This window comes from Protobothrops mucrosquamatus, unplaced genomic scaffold (assembly GCF_001527695.2).
Source record: "Protobothrops mucrosquamatus isolate PMUCROS unplaced genomic scaffold, P.Mucros_1.0 scaffold510, whole genome shotgun sequence".
NCBI lineage: Eukaryota > Metazoa > Chordata > Lepidosauria > Squamata > Viperidae > Protobothrops > Protobothrops mucrosquamatus.
The window spans coordinates 122,837-137,281 of record NW_015386824.1 but is presented as its reverse complement, the minus strand read 5'-3'; the positions used below and the strand labels follow the sequence as shown (position 1 = coordinate 137,281).

At 43.0% G+C, this 14,445-nt stretch overlaps 2 protein-coding genes across 2 annotated transcripts; one reads left to right on the top strand and one right to left on the bottom strand.

Annotated features, from left to right (window-relative positions):
* Nucleotides 1-586: 586 nt before the first annotated feature.
* LOC107288246 lies at nucleotides 587-5,479 on the bottom strand. Its single transcript, XM_015816844.1, has 5 exons — nucleotides 5,396-5,479; nucleotides 3,486-3,565; nucleotides 2,465-2,629; nucleotides 1,725-1,856; nucleotides 587-980 (listed from the first exon to the last, which is right to left on the bottom strand). Exons 2-5 carry the CDS (start codon nucleotides 3,562-3,564, stop codon nucleotides 844-846), a joined length of 513 nt encoding a protein of 170 aa, XP_015672330.1. The 5' UTR covers nucleotide 3,565; nucleotides 5,396-5,479; the 3' UTR covers nucleotides 587-843.
* A 660-nt stretch (nucleotides 5,480-6,139) lies between these two features.
* EMC8 (ER membrane protein complex subunit 8) lies at nucleotides 6,140-13,154 on the top strand. Its single transcript, XM_015816840.1, has 5 exons — nucleotides 6,140-6,355; nucleotides 9,875-9,951; nucleotides 10,387-10,456; nucleotides 10,931-11,025; nucleotides 11,425-13,154. The coding sequence occupies exons 1-5, from the start codon at nucleotides 6,140-6,142 to the stop codon at nucleotides 11,582-11,584; spliced, it is 618 nt and encodes a 205-aa protein (XP_015672326.1). The 3' UTR covers nucleotides 11,585-13,154.
* Nucleotides 13,155-14,445: the final 1,291 nt, after the last annotated feature.

The window sequence follows — 14,445 nt, the reverse complement described above, 5'->3', positions numbered from 1 at the left end:
ATTATTATTATTATTATTATTATTAAACCATCCCCGGTTCCAAGATTCCTCTTCTAATCAACTCTGTCCCAACAAAACAAAATGTCGTGTAGTGAAGAGTGGGGTATACAAATTCTTTGTGATACCAAACTTAAACCCCTTCCTGTAGAGTTACAGAATGAGTGTCAGAAAGCCAGGAGTCCAACTGTCAAAGGATTACTGTCTAATCCTACAAACTTAAACATGTTTTTATTTATTGCCTGTTCCAAAAATGTAGCTGGATGCTTTTGCCCGGATTTTTTTTTTAAACAAGATTGCTGCAATTACAGCAAACTGCCTAATCCTGTCTGTGCAGCAGCCCAACTCACTAGGGTGCAATTCTCAATTATACGTGCCCACCAGATAAATGACTACCAATTCTGAATGCGTAGTATAATTTATCACTAGTTTATGTCGGCTGCCAGAACACAACGGATGAAAAATGTACCATCCTATTAGGGAAGCTTTGACAGTCGCTGGCTCAATCACCATTGGTTAACTCAACAGATCGGTGATTTCAAATATTTTAAACAGATCATTCCACACCAAATAAAGAATCAAATGCCTCTTTTTTGTTTACTGTAATTTTTAATCTTCCTGCAAAAAAAACCCAAAAACAAAATGCGAACAGGATTTAGTTTAGGAGCAATTCTGCACATTAACCTGTAAGAACAGTTCAACATTTCCAGGTACATAAATTGTTATGCTTTAAGGAAGGATAGGATTCTATGTCATCATAGGCAGAAGCAGGGCAACAACCTAGAGATGAAGAAATGGTTTCAGACTTTCACCCCCCCGAGAGAAGGTCGGGGCTCCTGAAGGCTTTTATTTTTTCCATTCTTTCTTCTCATAATCCCACTTGGAGCAAAGGCCGGTAATTGGGTCCGGTTTCATATCCAGATGCTTCTGGAGCTCCATGGCCTTCCAATCCTCTGATAAAGTGTGGGGGACTGGTTTCAGGACTGCAATTGGAGGAGATCATGGTTTGTGACAATTGGAGTTAGCCAGCAACAACTAATCTCTCCCAAGTGATGGACATCAGGGCATAGCTTGTGCTCTCAAAAGGCTGTTAAGGCAATTCAGCAGCTCGCTTGTGTTCGCAAATTCATGTGCCGTCGAAATCTTCATACTGACCTAGACCCCTTAGCCCAGCTCTCTTTACATGCTTGGAGACAAAAGTATGACTTCAACTATTCAGGGGGCTGCAGAATTAAGGCAGATGAGCTAAGGGCGACTGTAATGAATCATGGATTCAATTTATTGAGATTCATGTAGATGTAAATATATGTTTGGAGGTCTTTTAGCTTTTCCTTCCTTCCTTTCCTTCCTTCTTCCCTTCCTCTTCCCTTCTCTGATTTCATTTTCTTCCCTCCTCCCTTCCCTATCTCTCCCTCTCCTTCCTTCCTTCCTTCTTGTTTCTTTTGCATTTAATTTAAAAAGAAAAAAGAGAGAAAAGCTTGGAGAGGGCCAGTATAAGAGTTCTGTTGGGCTTCAATTTTTTAAGCCCCATCATCCTTCCTATCCTTGTAACTAGAAAGCCAAACAAAATGTGAAAAGCTATTTTAAAAGGGCCTGGTTGTCCCTTTTTCACTAGACAAAGTTCTCCCACCAATACAAAGGTGTGTGTGGGTATAAGCTGAATATTCAGCTCCCATCGATTTCCCCCTGCCTGTGTTTAAAGACCTCCCTAAAAGGGGATGACTTACCGTATAGGACCTCCCAAATGAAAAAGAAAGCCGCAAGGCCAACCATGTAGCCAGCTAAACCGATCGCAGTCTTCCAGTTATTCGATGGCTTCAGCATTTCAGCAAATGTTTTGTCAAATTTGAGGTGGTAGACTGGAACGAGACAGAGAGGGAAGGAAAGAGGGAAGGGACAAAAAAAAACCTTTTGTCAAAGTACAAAATATTCAAAAAAAAAATGTAAACGGACCAATGCTGACAACTGAACGCACACATTTACATGCAAGTAGTCCTCAGCTTGCGACCGTTCAAAATTACAACGGAGCCTCCTCCCCCACCCCAAAGATACTTATGACCCAGTTCCCAAATTCTGACAACCGTCCTGCACCTATAGTCACGTGACTACAGGCACTTGGTAACCGGCCCGCTTTTATGGCCCTTCACAGCATCCCAAGATCACATCACTACGATTTCTGACATGCTTGCTGAAAATCAATGTTTTTTTCCCCGTTTTTGTTCAAAGCACCCCATGCTGGACAATGAATCAAATAACCACTGTTGCAGGGGAAAAAAGGGGGGGCATAAAATTGGGCCAGTCACGTGATGACCTGCTTTACAACCATCAAGACTTAAAACTGTAACTGGCAGACTCCAACACGGTCATAATTCGAGGACTACCTGCATTTAAATAGGCCAGGTCATTTTTGTTCATTTCTTTTGATTTCCTCTCTTGTAACATCTCTCCCTCTGTAGGTACTACTCACGAGCAATCTTCTCATCCGGGGAAAGGGCGGCCCAAGAGCCCTTCTCTTTCTCTTTCAGAGCTTTTTGCTCCGCGCTCAGGTCTTGTATAAACGGAATATCCGGCAAAGGAATAAGAGGGTAGTCCTCATATACGGGCTGAGTATAATGTGGTGCTTTTGTAACTTCTGTTGGCAAAAATAAAAAATACGTCTTATTCTAATACTTGACCTGGCAAGGACATTAGCAAGGCAGAAATATAAAAACAGAAGAATAAGCACCAAAGTTTTTATTCTGCAAAGATTTGACATGGCCAAAAAAACCCCCAAAACCCAACAGTCTTCATTATTTCTTCAGAAAAAGCCATGATGAAGAATTCTTGAAAATTAGATCTGGATCCGTCAGGCCACTATGATAGACAAGACAAAGGATAAGAGAGACTGGCGGATGAGGGCAAATGTACGTGTCCCAGGAGAGTGTTGCAAGATCCAGTCTGGGCTGGTTCACCACGACCAGAGGTTTAGTCTTCCAAGTTGAACAGAGGTTTAGTCTTCCAAGTTGGTAGAGAGAAGTTCCTTGAGGATGGACTCCAGCACAAGTGTGAAAGCTCGAAAGACTAAACCAGGGGTCTTCAGACTTGGCCCTTTTATAACTTGTGGACTTCAACTCCCAGAATTCCTCAGCCAGTGTGCCTGGCTGAGGAATTCTGGGAGTTGAAGTCCACAAGTCATAAAAAGGCCAAGTTTGAAGTCCCCTGGACTAAACCTTTGATCACGGGAACTGACCCAGACTGGATCTTGCAAAAGAGACTGAGATCAACTCAGCTGCCTAGTCAACATGAAGTTCTCTAGGTAGATACATAAACTGTCATTTTAATTTTATAACATTTTTATTTATTATTTAGCATATGATGAGAAGATGACAGAGAACTTAACAGAGAATTTAAAGAACTGTTAGAAAGGGAATCTGCATCCCTAAATTGAAATGGGCTAGTCAAGAACAATTTTCAAGCTACCAGTTAAGATGATTCAATGGCTAGCTTACCATGTCCATGGGTTCTTGCACAAACAGAAGTGGACAAAACACGCCTGCCAATAAGGCTGAATGCCCTAGCAGCCAACATCCTGAAACAGAAGAAAAAAAAAAAAGGTAGGACATTATGTAGCACTAATTACTAGGAATCCACCACTTGCAACGACCTTCCAAATGCCATTTCTTGTTTTTTCAGATATCACAAGAAGAGCTTCTGTTGTGTTTGGAAATGATGCTAATGTAGACTGAAGTCCATAATAATAAAAGATCTTCCAAGCAACAATACGAAGAACACAGAGGGTGGGGAACAAATGTTTCAATCCTAATATAAGATTCTCTGTTTAGCACACGCTCCAGGGAATATTTCTATCTAATCTGCTTTGCAGGGATATTTTCAAGATGCAACCAATCCTAACCACCCTAACTCACAAATATGTCCAAAAGAGTTTCATAAAATTTACTTCTTCACAGCCACAGTCCGTTTCAGAGCTATTTAAAAAGTCAACCCCAGTGAGCTCAGATCAAGATTGGCAAAGACAGACTCATTCCCATGTAGAGTTATGGCCCACGTTATTGTCTAGAATCCCAACACCTGGGAACAGGTTAAACTCCATGATCCTATGTTTTTCTGTCTATCCTATCCACTCTCTTACCTATTATCTATCTGTCTTCTCTTTCTACTTATTATCTATGTCAGTCTTTCCTATCAACTCTACCTATTATCTATCCATTAATCCATCCTATCTCTTACCTATTATCTATCTATCTATCTATCTATCTATCTATCTATCTATCATTTCTACCTATTATCTTTCCTATTATCTCTATCCATCAATCCATCCTATCATCTCTTACCTATTATCTATCATTGCTTTCTACCTATTATTTGTCTCTTTCCTATCATTTCTACCTATTATGTCTCTTTCCTATCATCTCTATTATCTATCCATCAATCCATCCTATCATCTCTTACCTATTATCTATCATTTCTTTCTACCTATTATGTCTCTTTCCTATCATGTCTTCCTATTATCTATCAATCTATATATCTATCAATCTAAATAGCTATATATCATCTCTACCTATTATCTATGTCTCTTTCCTATCTCTTCCTATTATCTATCAATCTATATATCTATCAATATAGCTATATATTATCCCTATTATCTGTCTTTCCTATCATCTCTTATCTATCTATCAATCTATATATCTATCAATATAGCTATATATCATCCCTATTATCTGTCTCTTTCCTATCATCTCTTATCTATCAATCTATATATCTATCAATATAGCTATATATAATCTCTAGCTATTATGTCTCTTTCCTATCATCTCTTCCTATTATCTATCAATTTATATATCTATCAATCTGTATAGCTATATATCATCTCTACCTATTATCTGTCTCTTTCCTATTATCAATCTATATATCAATCTATATAACTATATATCCAATCGTCTCTCTCACCTATTATCTTTTTATCTATCATCTATTTAAATACATACTCAAGGTAACAAGCCTATCTAATGCTCCCTCCTCCTACTTTATTGTTGCTATTGGTGTTATTGTCCCACCTATCTAACCTATTTTAAATGAATAAATAAAAAGTTGCCCCTCCTTTGCCAGGCCAGCCCGCGTGTTTCTGTATGTGTAGCTTCCCCTCCCCCCCAAAAAAAGTGGGCCCCCTCCCCGCGCATAAGCGGACCTTACTCCGAGGAAGCTTAGGGCACCCTCCACCTCTCCCCGCCCCAACAGATAGCCCTCGGCTGCGGACGATGGGAGGTGTAGTGCGGGGCGCCCTGGAAAACTTCTCTCCCCCCGTCCCTTCCCGCGTCGCCCCCCCCCCCGGTCCCCGCAGCCCCTTCCCCGTCCCGTCCCGCGGGGAGTCGGGCGTCTCAGCCGCCTGCCAGCCACCCACCCGAGACGGCCCGTGTCCTCTACAGCCGGAGATGGAGGACGGAAGGAGAAGACGGGAGACGCGGGGCAGGGCAGGCCGGAAGTGGGGATCCAAGGCACGACGGGATATTGGCGGACTCAGGGAGGCGAAGGAAGAAGGAGCGGGCGCCATCTATAGCGTGAAGAGCGGCTCGCCCCGTCTTTGCTTCAGGCGCGGTGCTTGCTGGGCTGCCACTCCCATCATTCCCAGCCCAGCAGGGTTCCGCGTTAGTCCCTCTAATACAGGGCTCTTCAAACTTGGCCCTTTTATGACTTGTGGACTTCAACTCCCAGAATTCCTCAGCCAGCCACGCCGGCTGAGGAATTCTGGGAGTTGAAGTCCATACGTCATAAAAGGGCCAAGTTTGAAGAGCCCTGCTCTAAGGGTTGCACTTGCCCCGCCTCCTTGCCTCCTTCCACCCTCCAGCCAGCCTAACCTAAACAACTCTCTCTCCTTTGCCCCTCTAGCACGCACCCCTCTATAGTCGCAGCTGCAGTCTCCTATCTCCATAGAGACCATAGAGACGGGCCAGAGCGGACCGCGCTCCCTCTTCTTTTCCCCCCTCACTTCCCTTCCCCCGTCTGCGCACGCGCGCGCCTCTCCCGTACGGCGGCCGAGTGGCTTTTGCGACGCTTTTGCGGCCTTTTCGCCCCCTCGACGGCGGGCCCGGGCAGGAGGCCCCGTGAGGAGGAGGAGAAGGAGGAAGAAGCGGCGGCGGCGGCCGCCATGAAGCTGAGCACGCAGGCCTACTGCAAGATGGTGCTGCACGGCGCCAAGTATCCGCACTGCGCCGTCAACGGGCTGCTGGTGGCCGAGAAGCAGCCGCCGCCCCAGCGCGGACGGGAGCGGGAGTCGCCGGCTCAGGGGCTGCTGGTGGACTGCATCCCGCTCTTCCACGGCAGCCTGGCCCTGGCGCCCATGCTGGAGGTGGCGCTCAGCCTGGTGAGGAGAGCGAGGGAGAGCGAAAAGACGCATTCGGGCTTATTGTCCAGTTAGGGCAGGGCTCTTCAAACCTGGCCCTTTTATGACTGGTGGACTTCAACTCCCAGAATTCCTCAGCCAGCTTTGCTGGCTGAGGAATTCTGGGAGTTGAAGTCCACCAGTCATAAAAGGGCCAGGTTTGAAGAGCCCTGGGTTAAGGGTTTATATTTGGGGAAACACGGTACTAAATGCCTCTGGCCGACGATCTTAACTGGGGCTTATTTTCAGGGAAACACTGTATACATCTGCATATGAATACTGTGTTCCCCCCCCCCCAAATAAGACCGGATCTTATATTAATTTTTGCTCCAAAAGAGAGATTAGGGCTTATTTTCCAGTTAGGGGTTATATTTGGGGAAATATGGTACTAAATGCATCTGGCTGACAATCTTAACTGGGGCTTATTTTCCGGTTGGGTTTTATTTTCAGGGAAATGGGGTCGTAGCAGAAGGTTCCTTAGTTATCGTTTTTTGCCAGGGTGTTTGTCTGGGGTTGATCCCGGCTTCTCTGAGCGATGGCTGCTGGAGGGGACAAATTCTGGTCTTCAAAACAAACCAAGGTGAATGAGGGTGGAGGCAAGGCGGGGACTGCTGAGCGTCTCCGAAAATGTATTGAGTAGGATTATCTTTTTTGCTTGTGTATGTAAATGCATCATATTGGTATTTGCTGTTCAATTTCAAAAATTAATAAAAATTTTATAATAAAAAAAAATAGAAGAGCATCTTAAAAAAAAACCAAAAAAAAACCCCCAACCATTAGCAGACCCAGATAAATCACATTTACGTACCATTCAAAAGAGGTAATAGAAAATCTAGGAAGGAAAGAGAATCATCAAGGAGGAAATCACACACACACACCCACACACACACCAAAACTGTCAGGGCCAGCTATTATACAGTATATAAACAGACAGCCAACCTCACATGTGGCACTGATGATGTTCCCTAGTTGGGTAATGAAATGTGTGCGAGCCGACAACAAAGCTCAGAGGAGACAAGCAGCAAGGATTTAAAAACCCAGTAGAATAAAGTTGTTCAAACAGCTTTTATGAAATTTTAGGAGGGGAGTCCCTGCAGAAACGTCCTGCTATCTTGGCCAAATCCTTTGGACGTTATGAGATGGAGACTTGCAAGATGCTGCTGGGCTTTGTATGTTAGCTGTAGATAGAAATATTTGGAAAATGACATTTTCTGCCTGTATCTGAAAGTCTCACTGAAGACAAAAATGCCAGCAAATGCCTTCCTGTTCAACACTGTAGTTTTATCACCAAGCTTTCAGACGTTATTTTGCCAAAGTCTACGTGAAAATTCACTGCAAAATTAGGCTTGCATTTACAGCCACTGTAGAACCTGGACAGTGTCAGAAGTCTGCATACCGAGTAATTCAAGCAATTGAATTTGTCTGTTTCCAGCCGAATTGGAAATGGACAGAGCTGAATCAATTAGTAAATCAGGGTGGCTTGCTGAGGGGGACTTAGGACAGACTGAGAAGACTTAATTAGAGATAGTGCACTATGTCTTAGAAGGTCAAGACACCAATCTGTCTTTGGGAAATTTTTTGTTGCTGCTGAGTAATTAGATTTGACAGCTTTATTTGAAAATGGCCAGTAGAAATAATGAGAAGGGAAAAGTACGATTGGCCTGGCTGTCTTTCCAGGCTTGGCTACCCATCTGGCCCAAGCCCACAAAGCATAAGACTGTAATGCAACGGGCAATAGTAATTTAGTAGGTGAAATATGGAGAACGGGTAGTTTTTTCTTTTCCTTTTTTAAAAAAATAGCTGGCATATACATAATTGCTGGGTAGCTTTTCCCGCTTCCCTAAATCACTAGATTATCTTAATCAGATAAACTTATTACGAGAAGCAAATGTAGTGGCTTCAAAGCTATCAAGCGGGGCCAGAATCTGACTTTGGATAAATGCATTCAGATCAGATTGTGCCTCCTAACATTTAATTCTTCCTAAGTATTTTAATAAAGCTTTATGGCAGATTAGATGATACAGTACATTATGATAGAATAAGGGTTTTATACAAAGGCTGACCGTATAATTAAAGTGCCTTTTGGGAGGAAGAAGATACTATTTGAGGCTTATCTCCAGATCTTAACTGCCAGGGCTTCCTTAAAGCTTGCAGTCCTAGCTGTCAGCCGTTTTGGGCCCCTCAGGATGGAATTAATAAACCACTTTCTCCTCCCCCCCCCCAAAGTTCGGCCTGTGCTGACCCCACCTCAATATTGTTGAAGGAATTAGAGAGGGGAGCGGAGGGAGGGATTCCTTTGTTCTTGCTTTGCCATCTGCCTCTTTCTCTTTGTGTTGCTCCGTTCCTCCCTTAGATCATTTTCCATGGAAATGATCAGAGGTTGAAGAAGAAGGTACCAATAAAAGAGAATACTTGTAGCTCAAGGTTGAATTGAGCAGGGTGTCCATGGTGCTCTCTGATCTTGGTGTTTTCTTGCAGATGTTTCATGACCCAACTAAGTAATATCATCAGTGCACAGTGGAAGAAAGCCATCAAGCGCAGAGAGCATCAGTGACTCACTGAAAAAGAAGGATTCTCTTCCCCTGTGGGTTGCTTTTATTTCATTTTTGAATTTCCTAGTCAGAATCCCTAGGCCAGCAGCAGAGAACTGAGGATGGCTAAGAAAAACACGGTCCCTATAGCTCAGGGGTCTCCAAGCTTGGCCACTTTAAGACTTGGTTCACAACTGGCTGGGGAATTCTGGGAGATGAAGACCACAAGTCTTAAAGTGGCCAAGTTTGGAGATCCCTGATATAGCCAACTCAGAGTATTTTTCACCTGGAAATTTCATTCGTGGTATCTGCTTTACTTTTCCTTACAATCACTCTCTGATGTGCTGGATCTCTGGGCATTTTACAGATGGCAAACTATGTGAGCAAAAATAAATGGGCCTATCATGGCAGACATGGTATTTGATCCTCGGTCTCTCTGTCCACTCCCCTGATAGCAAGATAGCAAACAGAAGTTGACATCCTATGGCATTCTTGGGAAAAAGATGAACATCAAAATCCCACATTTGTTGCACCTTTCAGTACACTATATGTTTCCTTAGAGCTGCTAATTTAGAAAACACATTTGTAAAATCTGTGAGCTTTCTGTCCACTGCAGTAGCTAATTATCATTAGCAAAACAAAGGTTATAATAGAATTTGCCATAAACTTCAAGTCCTGCCTAAGAAGCTTAACGAGATCATGCTTTGTATACGGAGCATGCCTTTTCAGATATCTGGCCGGTGAAAACCAATTGCCAGTTATATTTCATCTTCTCCTTTGTTGCAGCAGCTTTTAGCATGTCCTGATGATGGGTGTCAATCAATGATGAGTGTCAGTGTGAAATAACTCTCAAGAAAATGGGTAATCGGGTTGCGATTTCAATAAAATTGCCCGTTGCAAACATCCACTATTTTAGTCTCTGCCTTTATTGTCTTTGGGTGCTTATAATTTTTTTTAATGATCGTTTCAGATTGATTCTTGGTGCCGAGAGAACAGCTATGTAATAGCTGGCTACTACCAAGCAAATGAACGTGTGAAGGATGCCAGGTGGGTAGCTGGATTTATCTTCCTTATCCTTGACTTAATTCGTCTTTTGTAGCAATTTCCTTCCCAATTTCTTCCGAGTTGTCCATGCTTTGCATTACAGCAGTTAAGCAATTGGAGAAACAGGCTTACTACTCTAAACTATAAGTCCACTATAAAACCTATGGACTTTAACTCCCAGAATTCTCCAGCTAGCATGGCTGGCTGAGGAATTCTAGGAGTTGAAGTCCACAAGTCTTAAAAAGTGGCTAGGTTTGGAGACCCCTGCTCTAAAGAATAGTAAGAGGAGATTACAGGAAATTTCTGTTTTTAGTTTGGGTTGAGAATTATTCATATCTGCTATTGATGAGATTAATATTATTTCTGAAATTGATTCTTCATCCCTTTAATGGCTTGTTACATGCTATCTGATCAAGTTCTCCTCTCTTTACTTTGCAGTCCAAACCTGCTTGCTGAAAAAGTCGCCTCCAGGATTGCAGAAAACTTCAGTGATACAGCCCTCATAATGGTGGACATGCTTTTTTTTTTTTCTTAGTTTAATATTTATTTCATGGCCAATTTCTTTAGCAACTTGCTTCCAGAGTTATTTAACAACAGAGGGGGCTGGCAACTGTAAACTCTCTCTGACCTTACAATATGTATCAGGGGAAAAATTAAAGTTGATAAGCCAAGATTTCAACCAAGGTTTTTTTTACTTTCAAATGAGCACTCCTGTTGAAGCAATTGAAAGCAGTTAAAATCTATTTATTTATTTCATGCTGTTTCGATATAAGGTGGAGGATGGTCATTTCTGTTGAGAATGGACAGCCTGTCCTGAAAATTGTTTTGGAAATGAGAGCAAGGTGCCTTATTCCTATATTAACCTTATGTTGCGTGTACAGATCCCTGAATAGCAATAAGCTAGATACTTTAGTGTTCACACATTCCATTTTAAGGTATTGGGATAACACAAATAAAGCCTTGTTTTTCTGTTCTGCATCAGGTGGATAACACTAAATTTACAATGAAGTGCCTAAAACCAGCAGTTCATGTGTATGAACACCATGAAAATAAATGGAGATGCAGAGACCCACACATGTGAGTATTCTTAAAATAAACTTTCCTGTCTGAAAAACGAACGCTTTTTGCAATTCTTTTACGTAGTATTTTCCTTCCGGGCTATTTCAAAAAGCACAAAACAAAAGGATTGACGTTAAAAACGACCACAATTGAGACTGGATCTTCCATCAGTCATTAAATGGGTCATTTTACAACCTTTTTGCTATGGTCATTAAGCAAATCACGTGGTTGTTCTGGCTTCCCCCCCCCCCTTCACTTGGTTTGTTGAAAGCTCCCTGGCAAAGCTGCCAATGGCAGTCACGTGACCCCGGGACGCAGTAAGCGTTGTAAATGTGAGGACTGGTTATAAGTCACTTTTTTCAGCACTGTTGTTCCTTCGAACGTGGTCTTTTATTTCTCCCTTCTCTTCCTCACTAGTGATTATTGTGAGGATTGGACAGAAGCCCAAAGGATCTCCGAATCCCTTTTGGACAGCCGGTCCTATGAAACACTAGTGGATTTTGACAACCACTTGGATGACATTCGGAATGACTGGACAAACCCAGAGATCAATAAGGCTGTTTTGCACCTCTGCTGAGAAGATTCCCACTGACTTGACGTGCTGGGGTTTTCACTGTGCTGAACAAAACAAAAAAAGAGCATTAATTTTCAAATGTAAATAGAAAGGTGATGGTTCCTTCAGGCGAGTGAGTCCCATCACTTAGGGAAGGATGTGTTGCTATGCAGTCAAGTCTTTTTAATGAGAATCTTTGGGACATCCACCCTGTTTTGAAGCCTTTTTCCGTCCGTTGCCCTGGTGTCCTCCTGCTGATGCGTTCTTGCGACCCTCCAACTAGATCTACTTGTTCCAAATCGTTCGTATTAAAAAGTTTTGACTTAACTTTTCATATCCTTTAGAGATAATTTAAAAAAAACAGATTTGTGAAATATCTCAGAGAGTTAACAGCTAGTTTTATTTTTAAAGAATCTGCATCTAAATAAATTGCTGAGCTTTACGTGGTCTGGTCAGTTTGGAATTTCTTATTCCAAGGGCTGACTTCTGGACCTGGTTGAAGTTGATGGGTAGATTGTGCAGGGAGAAAACAACTTGAGATACTGTAGATCCCCAGGAGCTGCCAAGTTTCTTTCCTTATTCGGGAATGCTGCAATTTTTCTGACTCTCCAGTTTTGAGTGTTGAAGTTGAACAGCGAACCCCTTCCGTGAATTCAGTATAGACCAAACGGCCGAGTGAATTATAAATATGTGTTTTTGTTTACCGCAAAAAAAGCAAAATAGTTTTCTCAATTCTTGCATCTGGAGAGAGAGAAAAGTAATTTCTTTGATGTTTAATTGCACAAACAGAGGAAGAGAAGTTACAGCCGTGCATTCCAGTTCCTGAAACAATTCTGACGGAGTAGCCTCTAATCCAGCACTCCCCTTTTGTGTTGCTCTGTCAGGAAAGGGGCTCTGACAGCTGTGAGTTGTGCATTTGAAACACACACTCCTCTGATTTGCCAATTCTGTTCCCAGCCCTCCAAGTTCGGATTCGTTATTCAGGTGTTCAGAGACCAGGTTTTTCCAAGTCCGGAAAGAATCACCAGCTGCGATTCAGCACAAACTTTTGTTCTTTGCACACAAAGGAGAAGAATGTGCCACCCTTTTCAAAATCAGCGCACTCCAAATGGATTCCAGTCTTCCCTCGAGGTGCTGGTCCCCCTACTTTCCACAGCACGCACACATATTGATGGACACATCTCCTGTCACCTGTCTAGTGAAAGTAAGTGTGGAAGAGCACAACTGTTGATCGTTCAGCGCTGGCCTTCCTGTTTGTTGTCATGCTCGTTCCTTGCAAGCAAATGTTATGGCGTCTTAACACTTGGGGTTTCCTGTTGAGCTGTTTGGATCCGGCTTATAATATGGTTTTGTGGTGTAAAGTGTAAAAGAGTCTTTAAAACAATACAACCTGTGTCACTTTGGTATTTTTTTCCTCTTTCTTTTTTTAACTTTTAGCACGGGTGTGTTCATCCTTGTGTTGTTTTACAGGTCTGTTTTTGTTTTGTTTTGTTTCTTCCACTTGACTGATCCTGCACTAAGGCGACCTTTTATTTATGGCATATTCTGTATCTCAAAAAGTATCCATTTGGGCTTTTCTATTGCTTTCTTTCCTTCATTCCCTTGAAAATAAAGCTGATGAAACAAACCTCATTTTGTAAGAAGATGTGATGTGTTGTTTGCTAGGCTAAAGTTGTCCTTAGGAGAGAATTGCAAGGCATGGAGGAATTTTCCTGGCTGGAGGTTGAGGCTGTGTTGCAAAGCAGAAGAGAGTCTTCTAATTAAATGTACCTTACGTGCAGTGGCTGCTTTTAAAACCTGTACTCTCTGGAAAGAGTGTTTGAGTTGCCTAAAACACTGGCCCTGAGTTAGCTGGCTGAGCTTCCCTGCTTTCTCTATAATGATCTGAAGACTTGTAGCAATGCCAAATGATGAATAGGTGTCTCTGAGGCACATGGAAAATTTTACAGGGTATATTGTCAACCGAAAAACATTTTCCACCTTGGACAGCTTTGCTTTTAGCTTGATTTTCAGCTAGAAACAAATGCTGAGAGCATTTCTCAGTCAGGGGTCTGCCACCTTGACAACTGAAGTCCACGAGTCTTAAAAGTTGTCAAAGTTGCAGACCCCTGTTATAAACTACAGACGGTCCTCCACTTACCACCACAATTGTGCCCAAAATTTACATTGTTAAGTGAGAAATTTGTTAAGCGGGTTTTGCTCCTTTTTGCGACTTTTCTTGCCACATTGGTTAAATGACTAGCTGAAGTTGTTAAGTTAGTAACAACGGGTTGTTTAAAGGAATCCGGCTTCCTCATCAACTTTGCTCGTCAGAAGGTCGCAAAAGGGGATCACAGGACCCTGGGACACTGCGACAATCTCAGGATTGTAAGTTGTGGGCGGCCTCATCAAGTTGTGGCTGATTCCACAGATCCTGGTTTAACAAACAGCCTTGTGATGCACAAGACAGGCCATCGGTGCCTCTGGCTCTGGAGAGGATCAGAGGGAGCTTTCCATAACCAGCTTTTAATCTTAACTCTCCTGCTCCTTCACTCTGACCAAGGTGGGGATGGGCAGGGATCTCCTTTGAGCTAAAGTCAACTCTCAGGGCCTTCGTGGGCACCTATGGTTGCCGGCTGAGGAATTCTGGGAGTTGAAGTCCATTAGTCTTAAAGGGACCGACCAAGGTTGGACACCCCGGCTTTAAACCTTTCCTTGCTGGGCTCCCGTTCTTGCAGGCAGCCGCCCAACCTGGCATGCCCCCAAGATGCAGCCTGAGAGGGCAGGTCTCCTGCAGGCTTCTGCTTGGGGTGGGGGGTGGGGGGGTCTTTGTTCGTTTTCCATAGCTTCAGGAAAGTTCTCTCCCCCTCCCCCTCTAATCTGGGAGGTGGTGGGGAGCCTAGGAA